Raw genomic sequence first — 26,277 nt, 5'->3', positions numbered from 1 at the left:
CCTATGGCATTTCTCCTTTGTCCTAATGTGAGATGTCAGGAGCCTAGAGACAACCCCTGTCTGTCTGTTCTCTGCTGCTCTTTATTTCCACCCATATCAAAGTGCACATCACAATCCACTTCATCTACATCACTATTCCCCAACCCACTGATTCCTTGATTACTAATGTTGCCCCACCCTCTTTCACTTTTATGCCCTTCCTTTGGAATATCAAATAACCTGATCTATTGAGTTCTTAGTCCAGATCTCTGTAATAATAACTAAATCAAAAAGCAATTTCTGTTTGTGTCTTCTACTTATTTATCTTGTTACAAATTCCTGCATGATTTCAGATTAAGAACCTTAGACTTTGACCTTGGACAATTATTGCTGATGGATTCCAATAGTTGCTGCACACTTCCATATTTATAATGTGCCCTTCTTGTCGTGGTTTGAATTTTGTTTGCTCCTTCACTGCCCTTCTCTGCTGTTTTCTTCAACTGTCCTCCTGGCTAATTAGTTTAAATCCCTGTCTACAATCCTAGTTCTGCAATTTGCTAGGACGCCAGTCCAAGATGAAGGCCATCTCAATCGTTTTTCCACCAGTAGCCCATGAACCCACATCTTCTATACATTTGAGCCATGCATTTGCATATATGTCAAACTCAAGGCTACTCAAACCTTCAAATCCGGCCCGCGGTGGAATTATCTTTGGCCCGCGAGATAATATCTGATTACTATTAAAGCTGGCCCCAGTAATCGAAGCGCCTATGGCGTATGATATGGCTAATGCTGAGTTTATTCAGGTACCAGGTTTTCAGGGTTTTTAGTGTTTATTCGGCAGTCTTGCTCGGCAGTCTTCTTCATAAGAAACGGAATTTGTAAAGTGAAACACTTTGTAGTTATAGCAGAGACTGAGACACATGAGAGCAGGCTGAAAAAACGGAGGCAACGAAAGCTGCTTTCGCACGCGTCCGACTGATCCGGCCCGCATGAAGCTGCATTTTGCTCAATCCGGCCCGTGACCTAAAATGAGTTTGACACCCCTGTCACTAGTGTATTGATATTTGCTGTCTGGCAACATGCATGTGGCTCGGGTTACTGAGATTATTATCTTTATTGTTCTGTTTTTCACCTGTTTCCATGTGTTGTATCTATGACACATTCCCTGCCAGCTATATCTATTCAATTTATCCATTATTTTGTGTGTTATCTGTTTTCAGTTAATTTAAGTATGCACTCCTTAGCTGTAGGAATGTCCCATAGATAAAATACCTTGACCATTCAGAAGAGACTGGGATGAAATGCCTGCTGCTCTGAGGCATCACACCTTACTACTGGTGCTGGCACAGATTTCACTTCACACTGGGCTTATTGCCTACTGTTCTGAGAAATGCTGATTTGCAGAGCTTTCTGATTATCCTTGTACACCATCACTGAAAGTAAACATGATGGAGCAGCTAGTTGGAGCTGACTTCTATCCCCAGTTATGAAATTTTGATATGTGGAAATGTGCATTGCAACAGTGAATACAATAGAATAACTACATTGGATGCAAATTGTGAAAGGCTTTAGATAAACACAGGTACTTTCTACCATGTAGCAGCCAAATAGAGTAGGAATTTGTGTCTTGTTCCAGTGTCGTCCAACTGCGACTGCATTCTTATTGTGTTCTATTTGCAAATTTATTGAATCAACCTGTTCTTCTCCAATATTAGGTGAGGCAGGACTCCTCATATCTTCAGTGACTAAGTCGAATCCATTCAGTGGTTATGCTGGAAACAAGAAGTTTTCAGAACAGAAGCTTCTCAGAGATGTTTTCAAAAAAGGTGATCTGTATTTCAATAGTGGGGACCTCCTGTCTGAAAGTGAAGATGGCTATATTTACTTCCATGATCGGATTGGAGACACATTTAGGTAAAGATTATAAACTGTGAAATTCACAGTATTAAATCATTTTTTGGTCTAGGATGAAAAATACTATTCACTTAAGTTAACAATTAAAGATCTTTAAAGATCCAGCTTCAATGCTGAATGACTGGATGAATATTACTCGTTATAAATGCCCAACTTATTCAAGGCTCCTACATACAAACAAGAGTTTAGGAGACCAACAGGTTGAATTTTCTGGTAACTGTGGGGCTGTAGGCGTCATCTGCCAGTTTGGAATTCAATTCACAGCTGCATTTCCAATGTACAAACTGTTTGGATTTGGAACTGTTCACAGAAATGAAACCCAGCTGTAAACTGTGGATGACCTGTAGGGGCTAAGATAGCAACATTTTATTTGTATACTAAAATTGGCATGATAAGTTTTTGATTTAGGACAAAATTGAGGTTTTTAAAAAAAATTTCTTTACTTGCAATCATGATTTGAGAGCATTGATTTTTACTTATTATTTGGGCTAGCTAATTTCACTGCTGACTCAGTTAATATTTGACATGTGTGAAATTCAATTTAATGCCTATTCACATAACTTGTTCAATTCATATTGAAGTCTTTTGCATCCTCCTCCCAATTCACAAACTCACTCAGTTTAGTGTCATTGGATAACTTCAATTTTTTTTCCTTAATCAAATCATTGATGCATATTGTAACTAGAAAAGCATAAGCATTCATTATTTCTCTGGTGTATCGGCAGTCAGTGCATGCCAACCCAAGAAAATACCTTTTTTTTTTTCATTTCTTTTCTGTAGAACTTTGAAAGTTATAAGCCAATGTATCTACTATTTGCACAATAATTTGGAATCCAGATTTTCAGTCCATAGAGACTTAATTGACATTCAGAGTCAGTAATTTCTTTTCATTAATTTCTCCTTTACGTAAGATTCTTGGTCTGCTTCTATTTCTGGGAAGTTATCTGTATTCTTTGAAACAGAACCAGAGTGTTTGTAATTGTTTTGGTCTTTCTGTGTTTCACATTATAACTTCTATCATAACTGACTTTAAGGAATCTACAGTTGCCTTCACTAATGCATTTCACATACTGTAAAACAGCTTTTTCCATTTTACTTTTCTCTCTCCCTCTCCCTTCCTCTCCCTCTCCCTCTGGTGCTCCCCTCCCCCTTTCTTTCTCCCTAGGCCTCCCGTCCCATGATCTTTTCCCTTCTCCAGCTGTGTATCCCTTTTGCCAATCAACTTTCCAGCTCTTGACTTCATCCCTCCCCCTCCTGTCTTCTCCTTTCATTTTGGATCTCCCCCTCCCCCTCCCACTTTCAAATCTCTTACAATCTTTTCTTTCAGTTAGTCCTGACGAAGGGTCTCGACCCGAAACATCAACTGTGCTTCTTCCTTTAGATGCTGCTGGCCCATTGCGTTCCACCAGCATTTTGTGTGTGTTACCCTTAACCCAATTCTTTTTTTCTGTCCTGTATCATTGTTCTCTTTCCCTTTTATATTCTAGATTTTGCTCCACTGGGACTGCCTTATAACTCCTTTCTGCCAAAAATTTAGGTTAAAGCACCATCTTCTGCTATTCAATTTGCTATAATGTCATTTCAATGTAGAACATCCAAACAGATTAATTCCCCACTTTCCCCAGTGCTGATGTCAGTGACAAAACACCTTCTCTAACACCAGTCTCTTAAGCAAAGCCTTCATCGTTTTATAAATGCAGGATCAAACTTAAATGATTACCTTCTGTGTTTTTGTGTTTTTTTTAAATTTAGACCTTAGCTGCCCAAATTCTTTCAGCAAGACCCTTTTCTTCCTTTTGCCAGAACCATATAACAGGATTCTCCCTTCTTCACTCTATCCAGTCCAATTTCCTCCTTAGCAGAGGATGGATTTGCTTTCCAACCCACAATGTATTTGCTGTGCATCTGGTGCTGGATAAGTATCAACAAGGCTAATCTCTTAGTGGTAACTTGTTGATCCGGTGCGGAAATTGTAATATGGATTTGTCTCTGTTCTCTGTGCATTAAAAGTGGGTACATGTAGCTAATTTCTCAGCAACAATATGTGCTAAGTGATTGAACCAGAAAATATTAGAACTAATTGCTGTTTTGCAAAATACTTCATCTTGCTGAATGTCATTTTTAGGTGGAAAGGGGAAAATGTTGCAACCACAGAAGTGGCTGAAATAATTGGACTGCTGGATATGGTGGAAGAAGCCAATGTGTATGGAGTAGCTATTACAGGTGAAGAATTCACCATGAAAAACTAATCTTAAATTCATATTTTCAAAAACTGAATTAATTTTATGTTAATTAGGTCTTGTGCATCATCTGGTGTTGTATTTACCAAATACCCTAGTCATCAGAGAGGTGCTATTAGCAGCATCAGAGACTGCTTTAATCCTGACCTCAGGTGCTGTCTGAATGCAGTTTTTACTTTCTTTCTGTGACCAGATGGGTTTCCTCTGGGTATTTCTGTTTCCTCCCACATTCTATTAAATTGATTAATGGTTAGTGCAAATAGTTTGGGCCAAAACACTTGTTTCTGCGCTGTGTCTCTCTGATTCTCAATAGAGTGGTAAAAAAAAAGTAGTGCACACTGGTGAAGAATGAAAGGGTGAAAGACATTAAAGAATTGGAAAGAATTTTTATTCAGTGCTGAAAATAGTGAAAGAGGCAAGTCAGTGGTTTAAAGGAGTTTACCGAGAAAAAGAGTTGATCTAAGAGAGACTTGCCACTCGTAACCTTGACTTTTGTAGAAATAATGATTGGTTTTAAGATGGCTGATGAGAGGGCAATTGTAGGAGTCTATTTCTTAATACATATCATGCTCTGTGAACCTAAGAACATATGACATAGGAGAAGGAGTAGGCCATCTGGCCAGTCAAGCCTACTGAGCCATTCAGTAAGTTCATGGCTGATCTGGCTCCAGCTACCTGCCTTTTCCTATAAGCCTTAATTGTCCTGCTACGCAAGACCTATCTAACTGTTCCTTAAATATATTTAATGAGGTAGCTTCTTTTGCTCACCTGGTCAGAGAATTTCACAGATTCACTATTCTCTGGGAAGAGCAGTTCCTCCTCATCCACATCCTGTATCTACTTCCGTGAATCTTGAAGCTACGTCTCCTCATTTTATTTTAATCTACCATTGGAAACGACTTCCCTGCCTCTGCCTTATCTATCCTTTTCATAATTTTATATGTTCTTCTGAATCTCAGCATGAAAAGAACCTAGCGACTGCACCTCTTCTCAAAAGCTAAACCCACATCTTCATAATCAACCGGGTGAACCTCCTCTGCACTGTTTCCAAAGCGAGTACATCTTTTCTCAAGTAAGAAGCCCAGAAGTGCATATATAATTCCAGGTGCAGTCTCACCATCATCAGTACACATACAGCATAACCTCCTGGTGCTTTAGCTTTATTCTTTACGTATTTTGTCAAATTATGCTGAAAACTATATAATCTTGTCATATTTAATATATCAATAGATCTTCAAAATCCTTCCTTAATCCTGTTATATATGAAACTGATATAAGAGGATTTAAAAAATCTAACCATCTTATTCCTTCATTGTACCTTCCTCGTCCCCTTCACTTTGCTCAATTCTGTTTTCATGTTTTTTTAGCTAATTATGTTTTTCCCCATTATCTTGAAGCCTATTGCAACTTCAGACATTTTGCCAAAGGAGGGGTAAAAGCAATTGCTAAGTTTTTTTTGGCAATCCTATCATACCTGCAGAGCAAAAACCTATTCCCTCAAACACTACAACTCAGGTTTATTTCTAAAAGAAAGTTTATAATTCATATTGAAAACTTGTTAGAGGCTTCTGAAGCTATATGATGAATTGTGAATTGAGGAGGGATGGAAGGGCATGATATTGCATGTCTAAAATTTCATATAGTACACAGAAAATCTTTCTCATCAGCATTCGGGGTAAAATATACAAATGCTAAGATATGAAAGTATTATCAGTCTTGTTTCTATAAATTAAATTTTGGGAAGAATTAATTAAATTTGAAGTGTTTAAGTTTATATGAAATGTGAGATTTGAAAAATCAGAATGTATATTTAAGTCATAAATGAAACAAATTTTTAAATTTTTTGTTTATTTTTAACTTCAGCCAAATTTTAACTAACCATTGTATTTGCTCATCTCACAGGATATGAAGGCAGGATAGGAATGGCAGCAATCATCCTGAAACCAGATCAAGTGTTTGATGGAAAAAAGATTTATAACCACGTTCTGAAGCATCTGTCAAGCTATGCTTACCCCCGCTTCCTGAGGATCCAGGTCAGTGTTCACAGATACTTGAATCAGTTTAACATATTACTGATGTTTGACTTCTCATTAAAACAGTCATTCCATATATGAATGTGATAGTTTTGCTCATAGAATAATAACATAGGACTATCATCTTCAATTCCAAAGTACTGTCTGCTATTAAATAGGCATATAAAAACTGATTAATATAGAAATATTTAAAAAAATCAAGTGACCAACTACAACAATGAATAAGGCTCAAAGGTTCATTTTATTAACAAAGTACATGTGCAGAATACAACTCAGAGATTTGTCTTCTCCAGATAGTCATAAGACACAGAAAACCATAGAAGTAGTTGAAAGAAAGACATCAGACCCCCCCAAGCATGAAAAGAATAAGAAACAAAACTTGCAAACCCTAAACCCCCCCAACCCCTCCCTCGCACAAGAACTAACAGATCACCCAAATTCCCAGCCCACCAATCAGCAACAAGAAAGAATGGGTGAGAACATGAGAAAAAACCATAGAACTGAAAGAGGTAACTATGAACTACAGTTCAATCCCTATAATCTCAGAATTTTGATAATATTTCCAAGAGCATCTGGATCCAGCGGCCTTACTGAGTGCAGTGATATGAACCAGCAACCCATCCAATGGGAGCTACGTGAACCAGCAACCCATCCAATGGGAGCTACGTGAACCAGCAACCCATCCAATGGGAGCTACGTGAACCAGCAACCCATCCAATGGGAGCTACGTGAACCAGCAACCCATCCAATGGGAGCTACGTGAACCAGCAACCCATCCAACGGGGGCTACATAAACCAGTGGCCCCTCCGAGGGCAGTGACATGAACCAGCGACCTCTCCAAGAACTACTCGCTCTCCTCCAAATTTGCCTTGATGTTTCAATCTTCCTCAATGCTTTAATCATTGAAGAATGTAGATGATCATGACCCTCGTCTCATCTTTGAGCTTCTCCTTGCAGTGGCTCATGCTTGCATTTCTCTCCTGGAGTTTTATCTAGGACAGCAGGGCACTAGTTCACTTGATCCAACTATGGACTATAAGTCACAGGCTCCAAAAATAAAATTAAGATAAAAAGAACAAGTAGAAGACATAGAAAAACTAAAATGATTGACTATCTGGAAGATGGCCGCTGAGGAATTGCTGTTCACTGGCACCATCTTGACTAGGAGAGCTGTTCTCTACATGGATAACATGATCAGTTGATCTGTAAAGCAAAAAAAACTTAAAGGATACGATTTGTCGTGGCATTAAGAGGATTAAGCAGGATGATGGTTCAGAGTTGAGCAAGACAACTCACTGACATGGAGTTCAATGTAACAGATATATATTTTTGTTCTTATCAATTCAATTTTATTCTGATTATGACTGTTAAATTACCAGCCATGAACTAAAGCAGGCTAGCAATTCACATGTAGCCTCACCTGTTTGGTTAAATCTGGAAAAAAAGGGTTTGGAGAAACTTGAGATCGATTTGATTATCTAATTCAGATCAAGGATGACTATGAAACACCCCAAGTCATTTTGGTCTATATTGCTTAGAATAATACAGTGAGGTTCGCTGGAGCAACTATAAATATAATGCCAGAAAGAAGTCTGAGAAATTCAAATTCATCATAGGCACAAACAGTGACAAACAGAATAATTTTGCTTGAGTCAGAATTCAGTTGGTGAAAGCTCAGACTCATCCATGAGTTGGTGGATGTGTGATTTTACCCAACAGTGCTAGTTGCAGAATTAAGCATTGTGGCATTGGGATGGAACTAAGTGTTTACCAGTGTGAAAGCTGATGCCTTGAAGAGCATCGTGCAAATCAAGAGCAGAACCATGAACTGTACTGAGAAGTGGCTTTGGAGCTGGGTGGAACATTGGCTGAGAACTGTCACCTGAAAGTTAAAAATAAAGGCAGAATACACTGGAAACACTCAGTAGGTCAGGCAGAGAAACAATTAATGTTTCAGATATGTGTCATTTTGGGGAAGCTAAAACAAGGAAATTGCCCTCTCAAGACATGGAGTTGCATATTTCAGATTGAGAGAAAGTGAAATGTCTTCACTCAGAAGTTGGTGAATTTGTGGAATTATTTACTACATGGGTTTAGGGGCCACATGGTTGAATAGCTTCACGAAGGAAATTTATAAATTTCTAGATGCTAATAGAGGAAGAGCACAAATGCGGTATCAAAGTAGATGATCAGCCTTAATTGTACTGAATTCCCAGCAAGTTCAACAGGCTGAATAATCTATTCCTGCTCCTGTTTTTCTGTATTTAATGCCATGGGCAACCCTGACAAAGCTTTTAAAGCATATATATTCCTAACTGGCCAAAAATATGTAAAGCCTGCTAAACATAAGAACATAAGAAATAGGAGCAGGAGTAGACTATTTGGCCTGTCGAGCCTGCTCTGCCATTCAATAATATCATAGCTCACCTGGCCATGGATTCATCTCCACCTACCTGCCTTTTCCCCATTACCTTTAATTCCTCTACTAACAAAAATCTATCCAACCTTGTCTTAATTATGTTTACTGTGGTAGCCTCCACTGCTTCTGTTGTGGAGAGAATTCCATGGATTCATCAATCTCTGGAAAAAGCAGTTCCTCCCCATCCACTAAATCTACTCCCCCAAATCTTGAGGCTATTTCCCCTAGTTCCAGTCTTACCTATCAGTGGAAACAACTTACCTGCCTCTATCTTATCTATTCTTTTCATTATTTTGTATGTTTCTATAAGATCTCCCCTCATTCTTCTGAATGCCAGCAAATACAGTCCCAGGTGACTCAATCTCTCCTCATAGCCAGTATATCGTTCTTCAAGTAAGGAGACCAGAACTGTACGCAGTACACTGGATGCGACCTCACCAGTATCCTGTGCAGTAGCAACATAACCTCCCTGCTCTTAAATTCAATCCCTCTAGCAACAAAGGCCAACATTGCTAGAGGCCTTGATAGCCTGTTGTACCTGTAAACCAACCTTTTGTGATTAATGCACAAGCACTCCCAAGTCCATCTGCACAGTAGCATGCTGCAATTTTTTACCATTTAAATAATAATCTGCTCTTCCAGTTTTCCTTCCAAATTAGATGACCTCGCATTTACCAATATTGTACTCCATCTGCCAGACCCTTGCCCACTCAATTAACCTATCTATATCTGTCTGCAGACCCTCCAATTCCTCTGCACAATTTGTTTTTCCACTCAATTTCTTATCATCAGCAAACTTAGACACACTACACAAAGTAGACTGCAGATGCTGTGCTCAAATCAACACGTACAAACAAGCTGGATGAACTCAGCAGGTCAGGCAGCATCCATTGAAATGAGCAGTCAATGTTTCGGGCCGAGACCCTTCGTCAGACTGAAGTTGATTAGACACACTACACTTGGTCCCCTCTCCCAGATCGTTAAGGTATCTCGTGAACAGTTGCGGGTCCAGCACTGACCCCTGTGGCACACCGCTCACCACTGATTGCCAACCAGAATGCCACCATGTATCCCAACAGCTTGCTTTCTATTAGTTAACCAATCTTCTATCCATGCTAATCCATCACCCCCAACTCTATGGATCCTCATCTTATGGATAAGTCTTTAATGCGCCAGCTTATTGAACGGCCTCTGGAAATCCAAGTAAATAATGTCCATCTATTCCCTCTATCAACTGCGCTTGTTATATCCTCAAAGAGCTCCAGTAAGCTTGTCAAACAAGACCTAACTTTGCTGAATGCATGCTGCGTCTGCCTGATGGATCCATTTCTTTCCAGATGCCTCGCTATTTCTTCTTTAATGATAGCTTCAAGCATTTTCCCAACTACAAATGTTAAACTAACTGGCCTATAGTTCCCTGCCTTTTACCTACGTCTTCTTTTGAACAGTGGCGTGACACTCGTCATCTTCCAATCCACTAGGACCTGCCCAGAGTCCAGAGAACTTTGGCAAAACCTGTGCTATAACTTCTGCCATTTCTTTCAGTACCCTAGGATGCATTCCATCAGGAGCAGGGGACTTGTCTATCTTCAGGCCCACAATTTGCTCAGTGCTACAGTACCTCTTTAGTGATAGCTATTGTATCGAGGTCCTCATCTTCCATCACATCCATAGCATCTCTCTTTGGCATGTTAGACATGTCCTCCACCATGAAGACTAACACAAAACAGTCATTCAAAGCCTCTGCCGTTTCTTCATTACCCAATATCAATTCCCCCTACGTTCACTTTAGCCACCCTTTACCACTTTATATAATTAAAAAATAACTTTTAATATCCATTTTTATATTTTGTGCTAACTTGTTCTCATAATCTAGCTTCCCTTTCTTTATCGCTTGCTTCGTTGTTCTTTGTTGCTTTTTAAAGTTTACCTATTCTTCCAGTTTCCCACTACTCTTGGCGACTTTGTATGCACAAGCTTTTAGTTTGATGCCTTCTTTTATTTCCTTAGTTATCCAAGGCTGTCTCTCCCCCCCCGCCCCCCTTACTATCCATACTTTTAACTGGAATATACTTTTGGTGAAAAATCTCTTAGAATGTCTTCCACTGATCCTCAACCGTCCCACTATGTAGCCTGTGTTCCCAGTCTACACTAGCCAAATCCTCCCAAATCCCTTTGTGGTCTCCATTGTTTAGGCATAAACACTGGTTTTAAATTGAATGATTACACTCTTCATTTGTATGAGAAGCTCAATCATACTGTGGTCATTTCTTTCCAAGAGGATCTCTAACTACAAGATCACTAAATTTACCTGTCTCATTGCACAGGACCAGATCTAAGAATGCACGTTCCCTTGTAGGTTCAGTAACGTGCTGTTTAAGAAAGTCATCACAGATGCATTTTATGAAGTCCTCGTCAAGGCTTCCTGGACTAACTTTATTCACCCAATCTATGTGCAAATTAAAATCCCCCATGATAACTGCTGTTCCATTCTTACATGCTTCAGATATTTCTCTGTTTAATGTCTGTACCACTGTAATGTTATTATTCAGTGGCTGAAAAACAACTCCCACCAGAGATTTTTTCCCTTTACTATTCCTAACCTCTACCCAGATGGATTCAACATTCTGCTTCTTCGATCTTATACCAACTTTCACTATCGCTCTGATCTCATCCTTAATTAAGAGCACTACCCCACGCCCCTTACCTTCCTGCCTATCTGCTCGTATTACTTGATATCCTTGGATATTTGATTCCCAATCCTGTCCACCCTGCAACCACGTCTCTGTGATGGCCACTAAATCATACCCCTTGTGCTGATCTGTGTCACAAGACCACTGACCTTGTTTCGAATATTACTGGCATTCAAATATAGTCCCCTTACACTCATTGTGAGTTTAAAATCTTGCAATATTTTACTCTTTTGCACTTGCCTTTTCTTCACTCCACTCTTACTTTTCTCTTTTTTTTAATCTTTTGCATTTTCTTTATCTACGCTTCTCATTTTTACATCTCCAATCTGTTGAACCCAACCCCCTACCATTTAGATTAAGCCCTATCCACAGCCCTAGTTATGCGATTTGCTCGGAGCCAGGTCCCATCACGGTTCAGGTGGAGCCCGTCCCATTGGTACAGCTCCCTCCTTCCCCAGTACTGTTGAGAATTTCCGTGAATTCAAACTCACTTCTCCCACACCAATCCACGATCCACACATTTAGCTCTCTAACCTTGACCCTGTGCTAATTTGCACATGGCCCAGGTAGTAATCCAAAGATGACCACCGTTTTGGACCTTTCTGATTTGGTCCCTAGCTGCTCAAATTCCCTTAGCAGAACCTCTTTCCTCGTTCTACTTGTGTCATTGGTACCCACGTGGACCAGGAAAACGGGAACTTTCTGCTCGCACTGCAAATTTCAGAAACAATTTCAAAAGGCAATAAAATTTGATCATAGAGTCTGAAAATGGATAGAACAGGTAAGGGTGAAGGGGTGCTTTTTAAGATCATAAGACCGTAAGCTATAGGAGCAGAATTAAGCTATCTGGCCCATCAAGTCTGCTCTGCCATTTCATCACGGCTGATCCAATTATCCAATCAGCCCTATTCTCCTGCCTTCTTCCCGTATCCCTTCATGACCAGACCAATCAAGAATCTATCAACTTCTTCCATAAATATACATAAAGACTTCGCCTCCACAGCTGCCAGAGGCAAAGAATTTTGCAGATTCACCACTCTCTGGCTAAAGAAATTTCTCTACTTCTCTGTTCTAAAAGGATGCCCCTCTATTCTGAGGCTGTGTCCTTTTGTCTTAGACTCTCCCTCCAGAGGAAACATCCTCTCCACATCTACTCCATCAAGACCTTTCACCGTTTGATAGCTTTCAATGAGGTCATCCCTCATTTTTGTGAATGTTAGAGGATGCGGGCCCAGAGCCATCAAAAGCTCTTCATGTGACAAGCCATTCAATCTTGGAATCATTTTCGTGAACGTCCTTTGAACCATTTCCAGTTTCTGCACATTCTTTCCAAGAAAAGGGGCCCAAAACATTTCCCAATACTCCAAGTTCGGCCTTACCAGTGCTTATAAAGTTTCATAATTACAACATTGCTTTTATATTCCAGTCCTCTTGAAATGAATGCTAACATTACATTTGCCTTCCTCATCACAGACTCAGCCTGCAAATTAACCTTTAGGGAATCCTGCACAACTCTTCCCAAACCCTTTGCTGCTCAGCTTTTCGTATTTTTTCTCTGTTTAGGAAACAGTCAACCCTTTCATTTTTCTCTACCAAAGTGCATGACCGTACACTTCCCGACACTGTATTCCATCTGCCATTTCTTTGCCCATTCTCCTAATCTGTCTAAATCCTTCTGATGCCTTTCTACTTCCTCAAAACTACCTGTCCCTCCACCCATCTTCTGCAAAATTTCGACCAAAACCATCAATTCCATCATCCAAATAATGCTCGAGGAATCGGTCCCAGCACAGACCTCTGTGGAACACCTCTAATCAACGGCAGCCAGTTGGAAAAGGCTCCCTTTAATCCCACCTTTTGTCTTTTGCCTATTAGCCACTGCGTTATCTATGCTAGAATCTTTCCTGTAATACCATGGGCTCGTAGATGGTTAAGAAGCTTCACGTGTAGCAGTTTGAAAAAAGCCTTTTGAAAATCCAAGTACACAACATCAAGCGATTCTCCTTTGTCTAACCTGCTTGTTACTTCTTCAAAGAATTCCAACAGATTTGACAGGCAAGATTTCTCCTTGACTGCGGCCTATTTTATCATGTCCCTCCAAGTACTTCATCCTTAATAATCAGTGCTAAGATCTTTCCAACTACTGAGGTCAGACTAAATGGCCTACAGTTTCCTTTCTTTTGCCTTTCTCCCTTCTTGAAGTTTTGCAGTTTTCCAATCTTTAGGAACCATTCCAGAAACTAGTGATTCTTAAAAGATCATTATGAATGCCTCCATGATCTCCTCAGCCACCTCTTTCAAAATTCTGGGTTGTACGCCATCTGGTCCAGGTGACTTATCTACATTCAAACCTTTCAGTTTCCCAAGAACCTTCACACTTCATGTCCCCTAACATCTGGAACTTCTACCAAACTGCTAGTGTCTTCCACACTGATCCAAAATACTTATTCAATTTGTCTGCTATTGCATTGTCCCCCATTACTACCTCTCCAGCATCATTTTCTCATGATCCAATATCTACACTTGCCTTTTCTTTATACTTTATATATAGAACCATAGAAAACCTACAACACAATACAGGTCCTTTGACCCACAAAGCTGTGCCGAACATGTCCTTACCTTAGAAATTACCTAGGCTTACCTATAGCCCTCCATGTACCTATCCAGGAGTCTCTTAAAAGACCATATAGTTTCTGACTCCACCACCACTGCCAGCAGCAAGTTCCACGCACTCACCACTCTCTGCATAAAAAATTTAGCCCTGGCATCTCCTCTGTACCTACTTCCAAGCACCTTAAAACTATGCCCTCTTGTGCTAGCCATTTTAGCCCTGGGAAAAAGCCTCTGGCTATCCACACGATCAACACCTCGCATCATCTTGTACATCTCTATCAGGTCACCTCTTATCCTCCGTCACTCCAAGGAGAAAAGGCCGAGTTCACTCAACCTTGTTCTCATAAGGCATGCTCCCCAATCCAGGCAAGATCCTTGTAAATCTCCTCTGCACCCTTTCTATGTTTTCAAAATCTTTCCTGTAGTGAGGCGACCAGAACTGAGCACAGTACTCCAAGTGGGGTCTGACCAGGGTCCTATAGAGCTGAAACATTACCTCTTGGCTCCTAAACTCAATCCCACAATTGATGAAGGCCAATGTGCCTTATGCCTTCTTAACCACAGAGACAACCTGTGCAGCAGCTTTGAGTGTCCTATGGACTCAGACCCCAAGATCCCTCTGATCTTCCACACTGCCAAGAGCCTTACCATAAATGCTATATTCTGCCATCATATTTGACCTACCAAAATGAACTACCTCACACTTATCTGGGTTGAACTCCATCTGCCACTTCTCAGCCCAGTCCTGTATCCTATCAATGTCCCGCTGTAACCTCTGACACACTATCCACAACACCCCCTTTCTGAAAAAAGTTTTGGTATCCTCTTTAATATTATTGCTAGCTTAATTTTGTATTCCATCATTACCTTCTCAATGATTTTTTAGTCGCCTTCAGTTGGTTTTTAAAAGCTTCCCAATCCTCTAACTTCCCACTAATCATAGCTCTATTATATACCCTCTCTTTGGCTTTTTTGTTGGCTTTGAACTCTCTTGTTAGCCATGGTTGTGTCATCTTTCCTTTAGAATACTTCTTCCTCTTTGGGGTGTATCTATCCTGTGCCTTCTGAATTGTTTTCAGAAATTCCAGCCATTTCTGCTCTACTGTCATCCCTGCCAGTGGTCTTTTCCAATCAATTCCTGTCTTCTGCCCCTGTAATTCCCTTTACTCCGCTGTAATACTGATACATACGAATTTAGCTTATACTCCTCAAATTTCAGGGTGAATTCAATCAGTGAGTATAAGCCTAGTCGATCCAGTCTTTCTTCATATGAAAGTCCTGCTATCCCAGGAATCAATCTGGTGAACCTTCTCTGTATTCCCTCTATGGAAGAATGTCTTTCCTCAGATTAGGGGATCAAAACTGCACACAATATTCTAGGTGCGGTCTCACGAAGGCCTTGTACAACTGCAGTAGAACCTCCCTGCTCCTGTACTCAAATCCTTTTGCTATGAATGCCAACATACCATTTGCCTTTTTCACCGTCTACTGTACCTGCATGCCCACCTTCAATGACTGGTGTACAATGACACCCAGGTCTCGTTGCATCTCCCCTTTTCCTAATCGGCCACCGTTCAGATAATAATCTGTTTTCCTGTTCTTGCAACCAAAGTGGATAACCTCACATTTATCCACATTAAATTGCATCTGCCATGAATTTGCCCACTCACCTAACCTATCCCAGTCACCCTGCATCCTTTTAGCATCCTCCTCACAGCTAACACCGCCGCCCAGCTTCGTGTCATCTGCAAACTTGGAGATGCTGCATTTAATTCCCTCGTCTAAATCATTAATATATATTGTAAACAACTGGGGTCCCAGCACTGAGCCTTGTGGTACCCCACTAGTCACTGCCTGCCATTCTAAAAAGGTCCCGTTTACTCCCACTCTTTGCTTCCTGTCTGCCAACCAATTCTCTATCCACATCAATACCATACCCCCAATATCATATGCTTTAAGTTTGCACACTAATCTCCTGTGTGGGACCTTGTGAAAAGCCTTTTGAAAATCTAAATATACCACATCCACTGGCTCTCCCCTATCCACTCTACTAGTTACATCTTCAAAAAATTCTATAAGATTTGTCAGACATGATTTTCCTTTCACAAATCCATGCTGACTTTGTCCGATGATTTCACCTCTTTCCAAACGTGTTGTTATCACATCTTTGATAACCGACTCTAGCATTTTCCCCACCATCGATGTCAGACTAACCGGTCTGTAATTCCCCGGTTTCTCTCTCCCTTCTTTTTAAAAAGTGGGGTTACATTAGCCACCCTCCAATCCTCAGGAACTAATCCAGAATCTAAGGAGTTTTGAAAAATTATCACTCATGCATCCACTATTTCTTGGGCTACTTCCTTAAGCACTCTGGAATGCAGACCATCTGGTCCTGGGGATTTATCTGTCTTTAATCCCTTCAATTTACCTAACACCACTTCCCTACTAACATGTATTTCCCTCAGTTCCTCCATCTCACTAGACCCTCGGTCCCTTACTATTTCTGGAAGATTATTTATGTCCTCCTTAGTGAAGACAGAACCAAAGTAGTTATTCAATTGGTCTGCCATGCCTTTGTTCCCTATGATCAATTCACCTGTTTCTGACTGTAAAGGACCTACATTTGTCTTGACCAGTCTTTTTCTTTTCACGTATCTATAAAAGCTTTTACAGTCAGTTTTTATGTTCCCTCTTCTCGTCGAAGCCTCTCGAGTCAAAGCCTCAAATCTCCACTCCTTCACTGGCCCACTCACTCACTGGCCGCTTTCCATAGATGTTTCATGGGAAACATCTTTTCCACATCCTCTCTGTCGAGGCCTTTCAACATACGAAGTGTTTCAATGAGATCCCCCCCCCCCCCCCCATCCTTCTAAATTCCAGCATGTACTGGCCCAGAACCATCAAACGTTCCAGATATGATATCACTTTCATTCATGGAATCAGCCTTGTGCACCTCCTCTGAACTCTCTCCAATGGCAGCACATTTTCTCTTCAAAAAGGAGATCAAAACCGTTCACGATACTCACGTTGAGGCCGCAGCAGTGCCTTATAAAGCCTCAGCATTACATCCCTGCTCTTATATTCTAGACATCTAGAAATGAATGCTAAGATTGCATTTGCCTTCCTCATCACTGACTCAACCTGCAAGCTAACCTTAAGGGGTTCTACATAAGGACCCCCAAGTCCCTTTCCATCTCAAATTTTTGAATTTTCTACCCGGTTAGAAAACAGTCTGCACATTTATTTCTTCTACCAAAGTACATGACCAAGCATTTTCCAACATTGTATTTAATTTGCCACTTGCCCATTCTCCTAGTCTGTCTAAGTCCTTCTGCAGCCTTCCTGTTTCCTCAACAGTATCTGCCCCTCCATCAATCTTTGTATTATCTGCAAACTTGGCAACAAAGCCATCTATTCCATCATCTAAATCATTTATATACAGCATAAATAGAAGCGATCCGAACAGCGACCCCTGCAGAGCACCACTAATCACTGGCAGCCAACCAGAAAAGGATCCTTTTACTCCCATTCGCTGCTTCTTACCAACCGGTTCACAGGCAGGATTTTCCCTGAAGGAAACCATTCTGCCACCTCCCTCCTTTCTTAAAGAGTGAAGTGACATTTGCAATTTTCCGGTACACCAGAAACATGCCAGAGTCTAATGGTTCTTGAAAGATCATTACCAACGCCTCCATAATCTCTACCACTACCTCTTCCAGAACCCTAGTGTTCAATTCATCTGGTCGGGGTGACTTATGCACATTTAGGTCTTTCAGCTTTTTGAGCACCTTCTCCCTTGTAATAGTAATTGCACTCGCTTCTCTTCGCTCACACCCTTCAACACCTGGCACACTGCTCATGTCTTCCACAGTGAAGACTGATGTAAAATACTCATCTAGTTCATCTGCCAACTCCTTGTCCCCCATTATTATTTTTCCAGCCTCGTTTTCTAGACACCCTATATTGACGCTCATCTCTTTTTTTATTTTTCCTATACTTGAAAAAGCTTTTTCTGTCCGGCTTGATATTGTTTGCTAGCTTGCTTTCATATTTCATCTTTTCTCTCCTAATGATTCTTTAAGTTTCCCCATCCTTTATCTTGCTGCTAATTTTTGCTTTGTTGTATGCCCTCTATTTTGCTTTTACAATAGCTTGGACTTCCCTTGACAGCCACGGTTGCATTATTTTGAGGGTTTCTTTGTTGGAGGGATCTATATTCCAAGTGACCAATGGAGTAGTTTTAAATGATGAAGACTACTTTGACATCTGCCCCAAAGTTAAAGGAAAGTGCGGAGTAGATCCTGAGATGAGAAAGAACTAAAAGTGGGAAGTTTCAAACTGAAAACATCTGTAAACTTCTTGCACTTTATGTCAGAACTGTGGATGAAGGAAGGAGATGTGCTAAGAACATTTAAAATGTCACTTTGTGAAAGAAATTTTTAATTGTATTTTTCGTTAGTAGTGCATAGGCTGATACATAGGTTATTTGTTATTTGGGCAACAGTGACAAGTTTGGATGTATTTGTTGAAACGATATGTCATAATCTAAAGATCTTTGCAGCCACATTTCTAAAATGGACAAATTGTCATGTCGTACAGTAAGCAAAGTACAGCTGAAGTGCATATTGTAGTTATCTCTGGTGAGAAGATGGTGGGTACTATTTGAATAGACCTAGAAAAATAATTGGATCATGATCTATTTGCTTCCCAATCCTCTACTACTCCTAACCTTGTTTACCGTTGCACTTGTACTACATTAACTGGGCACCAAGACTCGTTGTGATCTGGATCCACCACTCCACCATGATCTTGGTCCAGCTTCCCATAATCAGGACCATCCCAGAATGCAGAGCCTACCAAGGACACTGTTCTCACAATAACGTAACAGAAGAGGCCCAAGGACTGATAACCTGGCTTAAGATGCAAAGAGAATTTGAGCTCTAATTTTAATATAATTGTGTCTGTCTCCAACCACTGTAGAGTGCTGCAATGCAGACGTTAAGCTAGATCCAGTGACCCACTTGGCAGCCAGTGACACTTGTGATATCTGAAGATGAAGGTCAAATGTGCACAGTGAATAACGTAATGCTTTCCTTTTAGGGAACATTTATAAATTGTATTGAGTTCTATTTGTTTTACTGTCATTTAGAAAACCATGGAGATGACCGGAACATTCAAGAGAAAGAAATTTAATTTGGTCGAAGAAGCATTTAATCCGAAGATAATAAGTGAACCTTTGTATTTCATGGATGCAACTGAGAAATCTTACATCGCGATGACGGAACAAATCTACAACCAGATTTTGTCATTCGAGATAAAATTATGAGCCATATTTTCAATGTGCACATTTTGCTGTTATGACTACAGGAATCCAATATGACCAATCGACTAGCAGATAGCTTTCTGGCATTAATTTTAATACCAAGTATATTTTATCAACATTTTATCAGAAGATGTAATTTTTCAGTTTTTTAAAACTTGTGTATGATTTTAACTTGTATTTCTGTAACAAAATGCATCTTGAATTTAAATACATTTTTAAAAAGATTCTGAACTATTTAAAAGAAGTCAGCACTAGTTCTGTCTTGACCAAGCAATGCTATAAAGCCTCCCAGGTGGTTGTCAGTGTTGTCATGCACCACTGATAAGACACATTTAAATTCTTCACCCAGATCCCAATAATCTTGTTAAATATACAGGTATAATTTTAATCACAGTATCCTTTTCATTCCTACCATGTGTTCCTCAGGTGTCACTGACCCTTGTGCTTCCTCCCAGCATGGACTTCTGACCCACCAACCTGGGGGGGCTCGCTAACATGGGGAGGGGAGGCAGCAGCCATCATCCTTTACTTGTCTTCGTCCACAGTGTCGTCCACCCGACATCCATCCACAGATGTCCTTCGTCACACAGCCACGTTGCTGGCCTTCGATTGTGGAGCGGGGGCCCAGACTCTAGTCTGATTGCTAACACCCTGCTCTGTCCCTATGAAACTAAAAAAAAATTCAACTGCTATAAGTCTGAGCCATGAGTGTCCAGAGGACGGAGGGAATTACTGCTTGGTTGAGATCAAGAAATTAAACCTTGAACTACCTTTCTCCATCGAAGTTCCTGTACCAAGGTGATATATTTATTCACTGACTTATTCTGCACAAATAATAATTAAAATGTAATAAGAATTCCATGCAGTTTCTTGGTAATCTCATGCAGTTAGAAGCTTTTTTCATATTTCATGTAATGTTTATATGTTTTAGCACCATGTAAGGAGAGTTGTGGATAAATTATTCTCCAAAATCAACAGCAGATTCATTTATATAGTCATGAATTTTATCATAATTTTTCAGCATTTAAAAGTTGATTTTCTGTGAGATTTCGATTTCTGTACTCGACTATACTTTGAATATAGTAATTCATTTAATTAAAGGATGTTTTTGCAATTCTGAATCAGCACCCGTACATCAACCCCATAATTTGATGAGTTAGACAAATAAAGCATGTAATAACTTCAGTAAGTTTTCCTCAACTTTTTTTATATGAGGGGTGATTGATAAGTTTGTGGCCTAAGGTAGGAGGAGTCAATTTTAGAAAACCTAGCACATTTATTTTTCAACATAGTCCCCTCCTATATTTACACACTTAGTCCAGCGGTCGTGGAACATACGGATCTTGGACCTCCAGAAAGTGTCCACAGATGGGTGATTGATAAGTTTGTGGCCTAAGGTAGAAGGAGATGAGTTACACAGCTCTCATTACATGCACATGCAGGTCAACTCTTTGAGTGATTATGCAGAAAGTTTGAAGTTAATAACCCATCGGGGTGATTGATAAGTTTGTGGCCTAAGGTAGAAGGAGATGAGTTATTAACTTCAAACTTTCTGCATAATCAAAGAGTTGACCTGCATGTGCATGTAACAAAAGCTGTATAACTCATCTCCTACCTTAGGTCACAAACTTATCAATCACCCATCTGTGGACACTTTCTGGAGGTCCAAGATCCGTATGTTCCACGACCGCTGGACTAAGTGTGTAAATATAGGAGGGGACTATGTTGAAAAATAAATGTGCTAGGTTTTCTAAAATTGACTCCTACCTTAGACCATGAACATATCAATCACCCCTCGTATATTAGATGCTATAAAATTGATATCATTTAAAGTCATAGGAATGCTGTATTCTATGCTTCGAGTAATCCAGACGAAAGTCATGATGTGTACCAGTCACAAGATCTGATACATTTAAACATAAATTATTGATACCATAATTAATATTCCTTGTCAACATTATATATTAAAAACATGAAGCATAATGACATTGACAACTGCACTATTATTCATGGTTGAGAGAAATTATTATGAAATAAATCTATATTGTATAGAGATATTAAATAATGTTATTTAATTTATGTGTTCATGTATCTAAATTTCTTTAAACACTTTACTGTAAACTTGTCTGAACTTATTAGATTTTTGGACAATTATCTTTCTCATGTATCTCCCTCTTAATCTAATTCAGTAGTAGTGAATTAAACATGAACTGCAGCGTTCTCAGGAAATGGAAAGACAAGCTTGTTAGTTGAAACCTGAATATCACATACAGGTAAATCTAAACTATACTCTAGTTGTGTTCCACTTGTCTATTCCAACTCTAACATCATAAAACACTTCCTTTTAAAAAAGAGGCTATTCTGCCAGAAAAGTAGTGCAGAATTCTAAAGACACTGTCAGGATGCTAAATCCATGATATTTTAACTTTGAAGCCAGAGGAAATAATGGAATCCTTCTAAGAGTCAATATAAACCTCCACTTAGAAAAACAGGGATAGTTAATATGGATTTGTTTCAGGACAATTGCACCTGGCTGAACAATTTAAATATTTTGAATAGATAATACGGAAGGCCATTGGAGAAAGTGCATTTAATATAGTCTTAACATGGTCTACATGAATGTTAACATTGCCTTTGATGTATTACAGACTGATAACAAAACCTCATCAATCTAAGGAAAGGCACCTATTGGATCTAATTAACTCAGTGGCAGAAAATCAAGAGTAATGGTTAACGGATGTTTTTGTGGTTGGAAGGCAGATTCTACAGGCCTCAGAACTGAGTCTCTTAGTTTTTGTACTATGTATTTATGATTTAGACCTAAATGAATAAAAATCAAAAAGGTTTGCAGATGACTTCCAGCGTGTTTTGATTAAAAGGCCTACTTATTTTGCAGAGACAAATGCGGACTGTAGTTCCTCTAACGCTGTAATTAAAAATGTCTACAATGATTAGAAAAATTTAAAGGACAAAAACCTTTGGAAAACAGCTGTCCATTTCCAGACATTGCAAGGAACTGCTGTGGATTCCTGTTGTTTGCTTCCTTCTGAAGAATTTTCAATCCAATTTGCAATCTGTCTCTGAATTTCATCACACTTAATCGTCTCCTCTGTAATATCCTGTCAAAGGGTTTTAAACAGCAGTTCAATTTGTCATTCACTGTATACTTAATCTCTTCAAAGACCTTTATCAGACCTCTTGAGCATGATACTTCTTTTTGCAATCTGTTATGGGTTAGTCTTCCAATAAATATTTAGAATTATCAAGAAGCCAATAAATCTTTGTAGCATGAATTAAAACAAAAATGAAGGGAGAGCTTAAATTGAAGAACAGAATTTCAAACTGACAGCTGCACTGTACCTCTGCATTTCCAGTTTGCTTCAGATCAAAGAAACCCACATCAACTATCCATAGATATTCTTTTGTCATTGAGTAACATAAAATAACTTCCTTCGGTCAACTTTCTAATCAATATAGTGAAACATATTGAAATGACTCAAACAGAATCCTGTAACAAAGTATAATATTGGCCTTAAAGGAAATTCATTTTTTTCTTATATTCCATCTTTTTTGAACCATGTGCACAATCAAACTCAGTATCTTAAACAGGTGTTTGAATGCTACAGCTGTCACTCAATTGGTGGCATTGATTGAATGTGTTGTGGGTTTGAGACTTACGTCAGAAATCTGAAACTCTTGGCTCATGCTCCACGGCAATGTAAGGGAGAGGAGTAATGGTGGCACCACCTTTTTCAAAAGATGCTAAATTGAGCTGTCTCATATGAACATGAAATATTCCATGGCTGTTTTTCCAAAGAGGACCAGATGATATCTCACTGATCCAAATGTCAAAATCACCAAAATGATTTTGCTTTAAATACGGTAGCTGCAGTCTCTTGTGTCTCACTGGTCAGTATCATCAATGTTGGAGTATAGGAATTTTAAAACCCTGGTTAAAAAAAGAGACACATATCAGGTACAGGCTTAAGGATAAAATAAGGGACTGGAGGAGTTTAAGGAAGCCGAGAACTGTAAAGAGAGAAGTTATGAGGGCCAAAAGAGGACTTGAGGTTGCTCTGGTAGACAAGCTGAAAGAGAATCCCAGGGGTTCTATAGTTATGTTAAGAGCAAAAGGGTAGCAAGGGACAAAATTGGTCCTCTTAAAAATTGGCGTGGTCATCTATGCATGGAGCTGAAAAGGGGGAAGGGGAGATCTTAAATGAATATTTTGCATCTGTATCGATAATGTGGTAACTAGACCAGTAAAAATGTGGATTAAACCTAGACTGGGCCACAGTGGACAGTGAGGAAGGCTATCAAATCTTATAAAATGATCTGGACCAGTTGGGAAGATTGGCTGAAAAATAGCAGATAGAATTTAGGTGAGAGGTGTTGCAGTTTGACATGACAAACCAGGATAAAACTTACACAGTGAATGGTAAGGCACATTGAGTGTGGTAGAACAGAGGGACTTGGGAATCATCAACAGAATTCAAAATCAGGTTTATTATCACCAGCATGTGAAATTTGTTAACTTAGCAGCAGCAGTTCAATGCAATACATAATAGAGAAGAGAAAAATAAATAAATAAATTACCGTCTACGTATATTGAATAGATTAAAAATCATGCAAAAACAGAAATAATATACAATAAAGTGAGGTAGTGTTCAAGGGTTCAATGTCCATTTAGGAATCGGATGGCAGAGGGGAAAAAGCCATTCCTGAATCACTGAGTGTGTGCCTTTGGGCTTCTGTACCTCCTATCTGATGGTAACAATGAGAAAAGGGCATGCCCTGGGTGCTGGAGGTCCTTAATAATGGACGCTGCCTTTCTGAGACACTGCTCCCTAAAGATATCCTGGGTACTTTGTAGGCTAATATCCAGGCTGGAGTACCCATCATCATCATTGCGTGCCTTGTCATATGATGTAGACGATTATAACAATGATTGTTCTTGGCAAATTTTTCTGCAGAAGTAGTTTACCATTGCCTTCTTCTGGGCAATGTCTTTACAAGACAGATGACCCCAGCCATTAACAATACTCTTCAGAGATTATCTGGCATCAATGGTTGCATAGCCAGGTCTTGTGATATGCACCAGCTGCTCATATGACCATTCTCCACCTATTCCCAGGGCTTCACATGACCGTGATCAAGGGCACTAGGCAGGCACTACATCTGCCCAAGGGTGACCTACAGGCAGACTGAAGGAAGGAGTGCCTTACACGTCTTTTGGCAAAGACATATCTCCACCCCACCATCCCACTTGGGAATATAGACCCATAATCCCTTTAAACTGACATCATAGGGTAAAAAAGACAACTTTTGGCACTCTCCTCTTCATAAATCAGAGCATTGAGTACAGGAGCTGGAATGCTATGGTGAAGGTGTATAAAGTGCTGGTGAGACTGAATTTGGTGTATTGTGTGCAGTTCTGGTCACCTAACTACAGGACAGATAAAGCTTGAAACAGTACAGAAAAAAAATTATATAGATCTTGCCAGGACTGGAGAAACTGAGTTATGGGGAGAGGATGAATAGTTTAGTACTTTATTCCGTGGAGTACAGGAGAATGAAAGGAGATCTTATAGACATAGACAAAATTATAAGAGGTAGAAGAGACTAGAATTAGAAGGTATAGATTTAGGGTGAGAGGTGAAATATTTAAGGGGAATCGGAGGGAGAGCTTCTTCACTCAGAGGGTGGTGTGAGTGTGAAACATGCTGCCAGCAGAAATGGTGAATGCAGGTTCAAATGCAACATTTAAAAGAAGTTTGGATAGGTACTTGGCAAGAGAAGTATGGAGAGCAGTGGTCTGACTGCAGGTAAATGGGAATAAGCAGAAAACTAGGCTGGCATGGACTTTATGGGCTGTAGTAATGCATGGCCATGACTGGAAATTAGTCGAGATTGGCAATCAGATTAACCAGAACCAAAAAACATAAATTCCCATCTGTATAGGTATGTAATGAAACTATTGTAAATTTATGAATCTAACTTTGCGTTAAAGAGGATGGAGATCACTCACCCTCTCGTATCTGTGTCACTCAACCAAAACAATGATTAATCTAATCACACCTAAAACACTCAGTGCAAGACCTTGCAGGTCAGGAGTCTTCAAGTACAGATTCTATTTCTTCTTCCACCCTTTAAAGCAGTGAGTTATAGACTCCCACTATCTTCTTGTTGGGGGAGAAGTATTTATTCCACACAATTACCTTGAACCCATGTCTTTCATTTTGATACCTTTGTGATTGTGAAACAAATAATTTCTATTCACTCCACCTTAGCTGCTTCATAATTTTAAGCACTTTATTTAAATCTCTAGTCAGCCTCCTTTGTTCAGAGGTATGCCTTATACTTTTTAGCCAACTTGCCTTCTTGGCTTCAAAGACCTGTGGATATAAACCATTTATATTTTGTCAACATTTTGCATCTTTCCAAATTCATTGTCACACAATTCTCTGGAATAAATGGATATAATTCATTTGGAGATTGTGGCGAAGTGATTTAGATTCCCCAGGATCTTGCCAGGATTGGAAGGCTTTAGTTAGAAGGGGTTATTGGTTAGGCTGGGTTTATTCCCTGGGGTGTGAAGGGTAAGGGTGACATGATGAGGTATATCATTTTGAGAAAGACATTGATAAGATAGGTGGAGACAATATTCTCCCATGAGGGGTGTCTAATTAAAAATGATATGTATTTATGGTGAGAAAGGTTGAGAGGGGAGTCATAGAAGAATATTTTTCAGCACAAAGTGTTTTATATTTGGAGCAAGCTGCCAGGGGACCTGATGGATGCAATTACAGTATTGAGAGGCATATATTCAGGCACTAGAATAGTCAAGGGATTAGAAGACTCCTGATGTAATGCAGGAAAATGGGATTAGCATAAATAGGTTAACCCTAATGCAAGCTAAAGTGAACTAAAGTACACTTGTGCTTCATTACTAGCCTAACAACAACCCATAAACTCCAGACTGGAAGCTTACCATTGTACATGGAAGATGGAAATACACTCTGTTGAGACTCTGACTAAGTCACTGGAGAAACTGATGGA

The 26,277-nt window shown here is 39.6% G+C and overlaps 1 protein-coding gene across 2 annotated transcripts in view; it reads left to right on the top strand.

The window, feature by feature from the left end:
- slc27a6 (solute carrier family 27 member 6) overlaps positions 1–22,073 on the top strand; it is a 69,187-nt gene extending 47,114 nt beyond the window's left edge. Inside the window, exons 7-11 of one of the 2 annotated variants that reach the window (XR_012102118.1) lie at positions 1,698–1,896; positions 4,022–4,119; positions 6,039–6,169; positions 19,045–20,016; positions 21,867–22,073. Coding sequence is in view for 1 of the 2 variants with exons in the window: in XM_073072036.1 (XP_072928137.1) it covers positions 1,698–1,896; positions 4,022–4,119; positions 6,039–6,169; positions 19,045–19,221 (605 nt within the window). In the remaining variant the exon portion in view is untranslated. Of the gene's footprint in view, positions 1–1,697; positions 1,897–4,021; positions 4,120–6,038; positions 6,170–19,044; positions 20,498–21,866 lie in introns of those variants that run through there. The other variant, XM_073072036.1, reaches the window with a different exon arrangement.
- The last annotated feature ends 4,204 nt before the right edge of the window (positions 22,074–26,277 follow it).

Source organism: Hemitrygon akajei, chromosome 2 (assembly GCF_048418815.1).
Source record: "Hemitrygon akajei chromosome 2, sHemAka1.3, whole genome shotgun sequence".
Taxonomy (NCBI): domain Eukaryota; kingdom Metazoa; phylum Chordata; class Chondrichthyes; order Myliobatiformes; family Dasyatidae; genus Hemitrygon; species Hemitrygon akajei.
The sequence above is the reverse complement of the archived record's forward strand: the minus strand, read 5'-3'. Positions and strand labels throughout refer to the sequence as shown.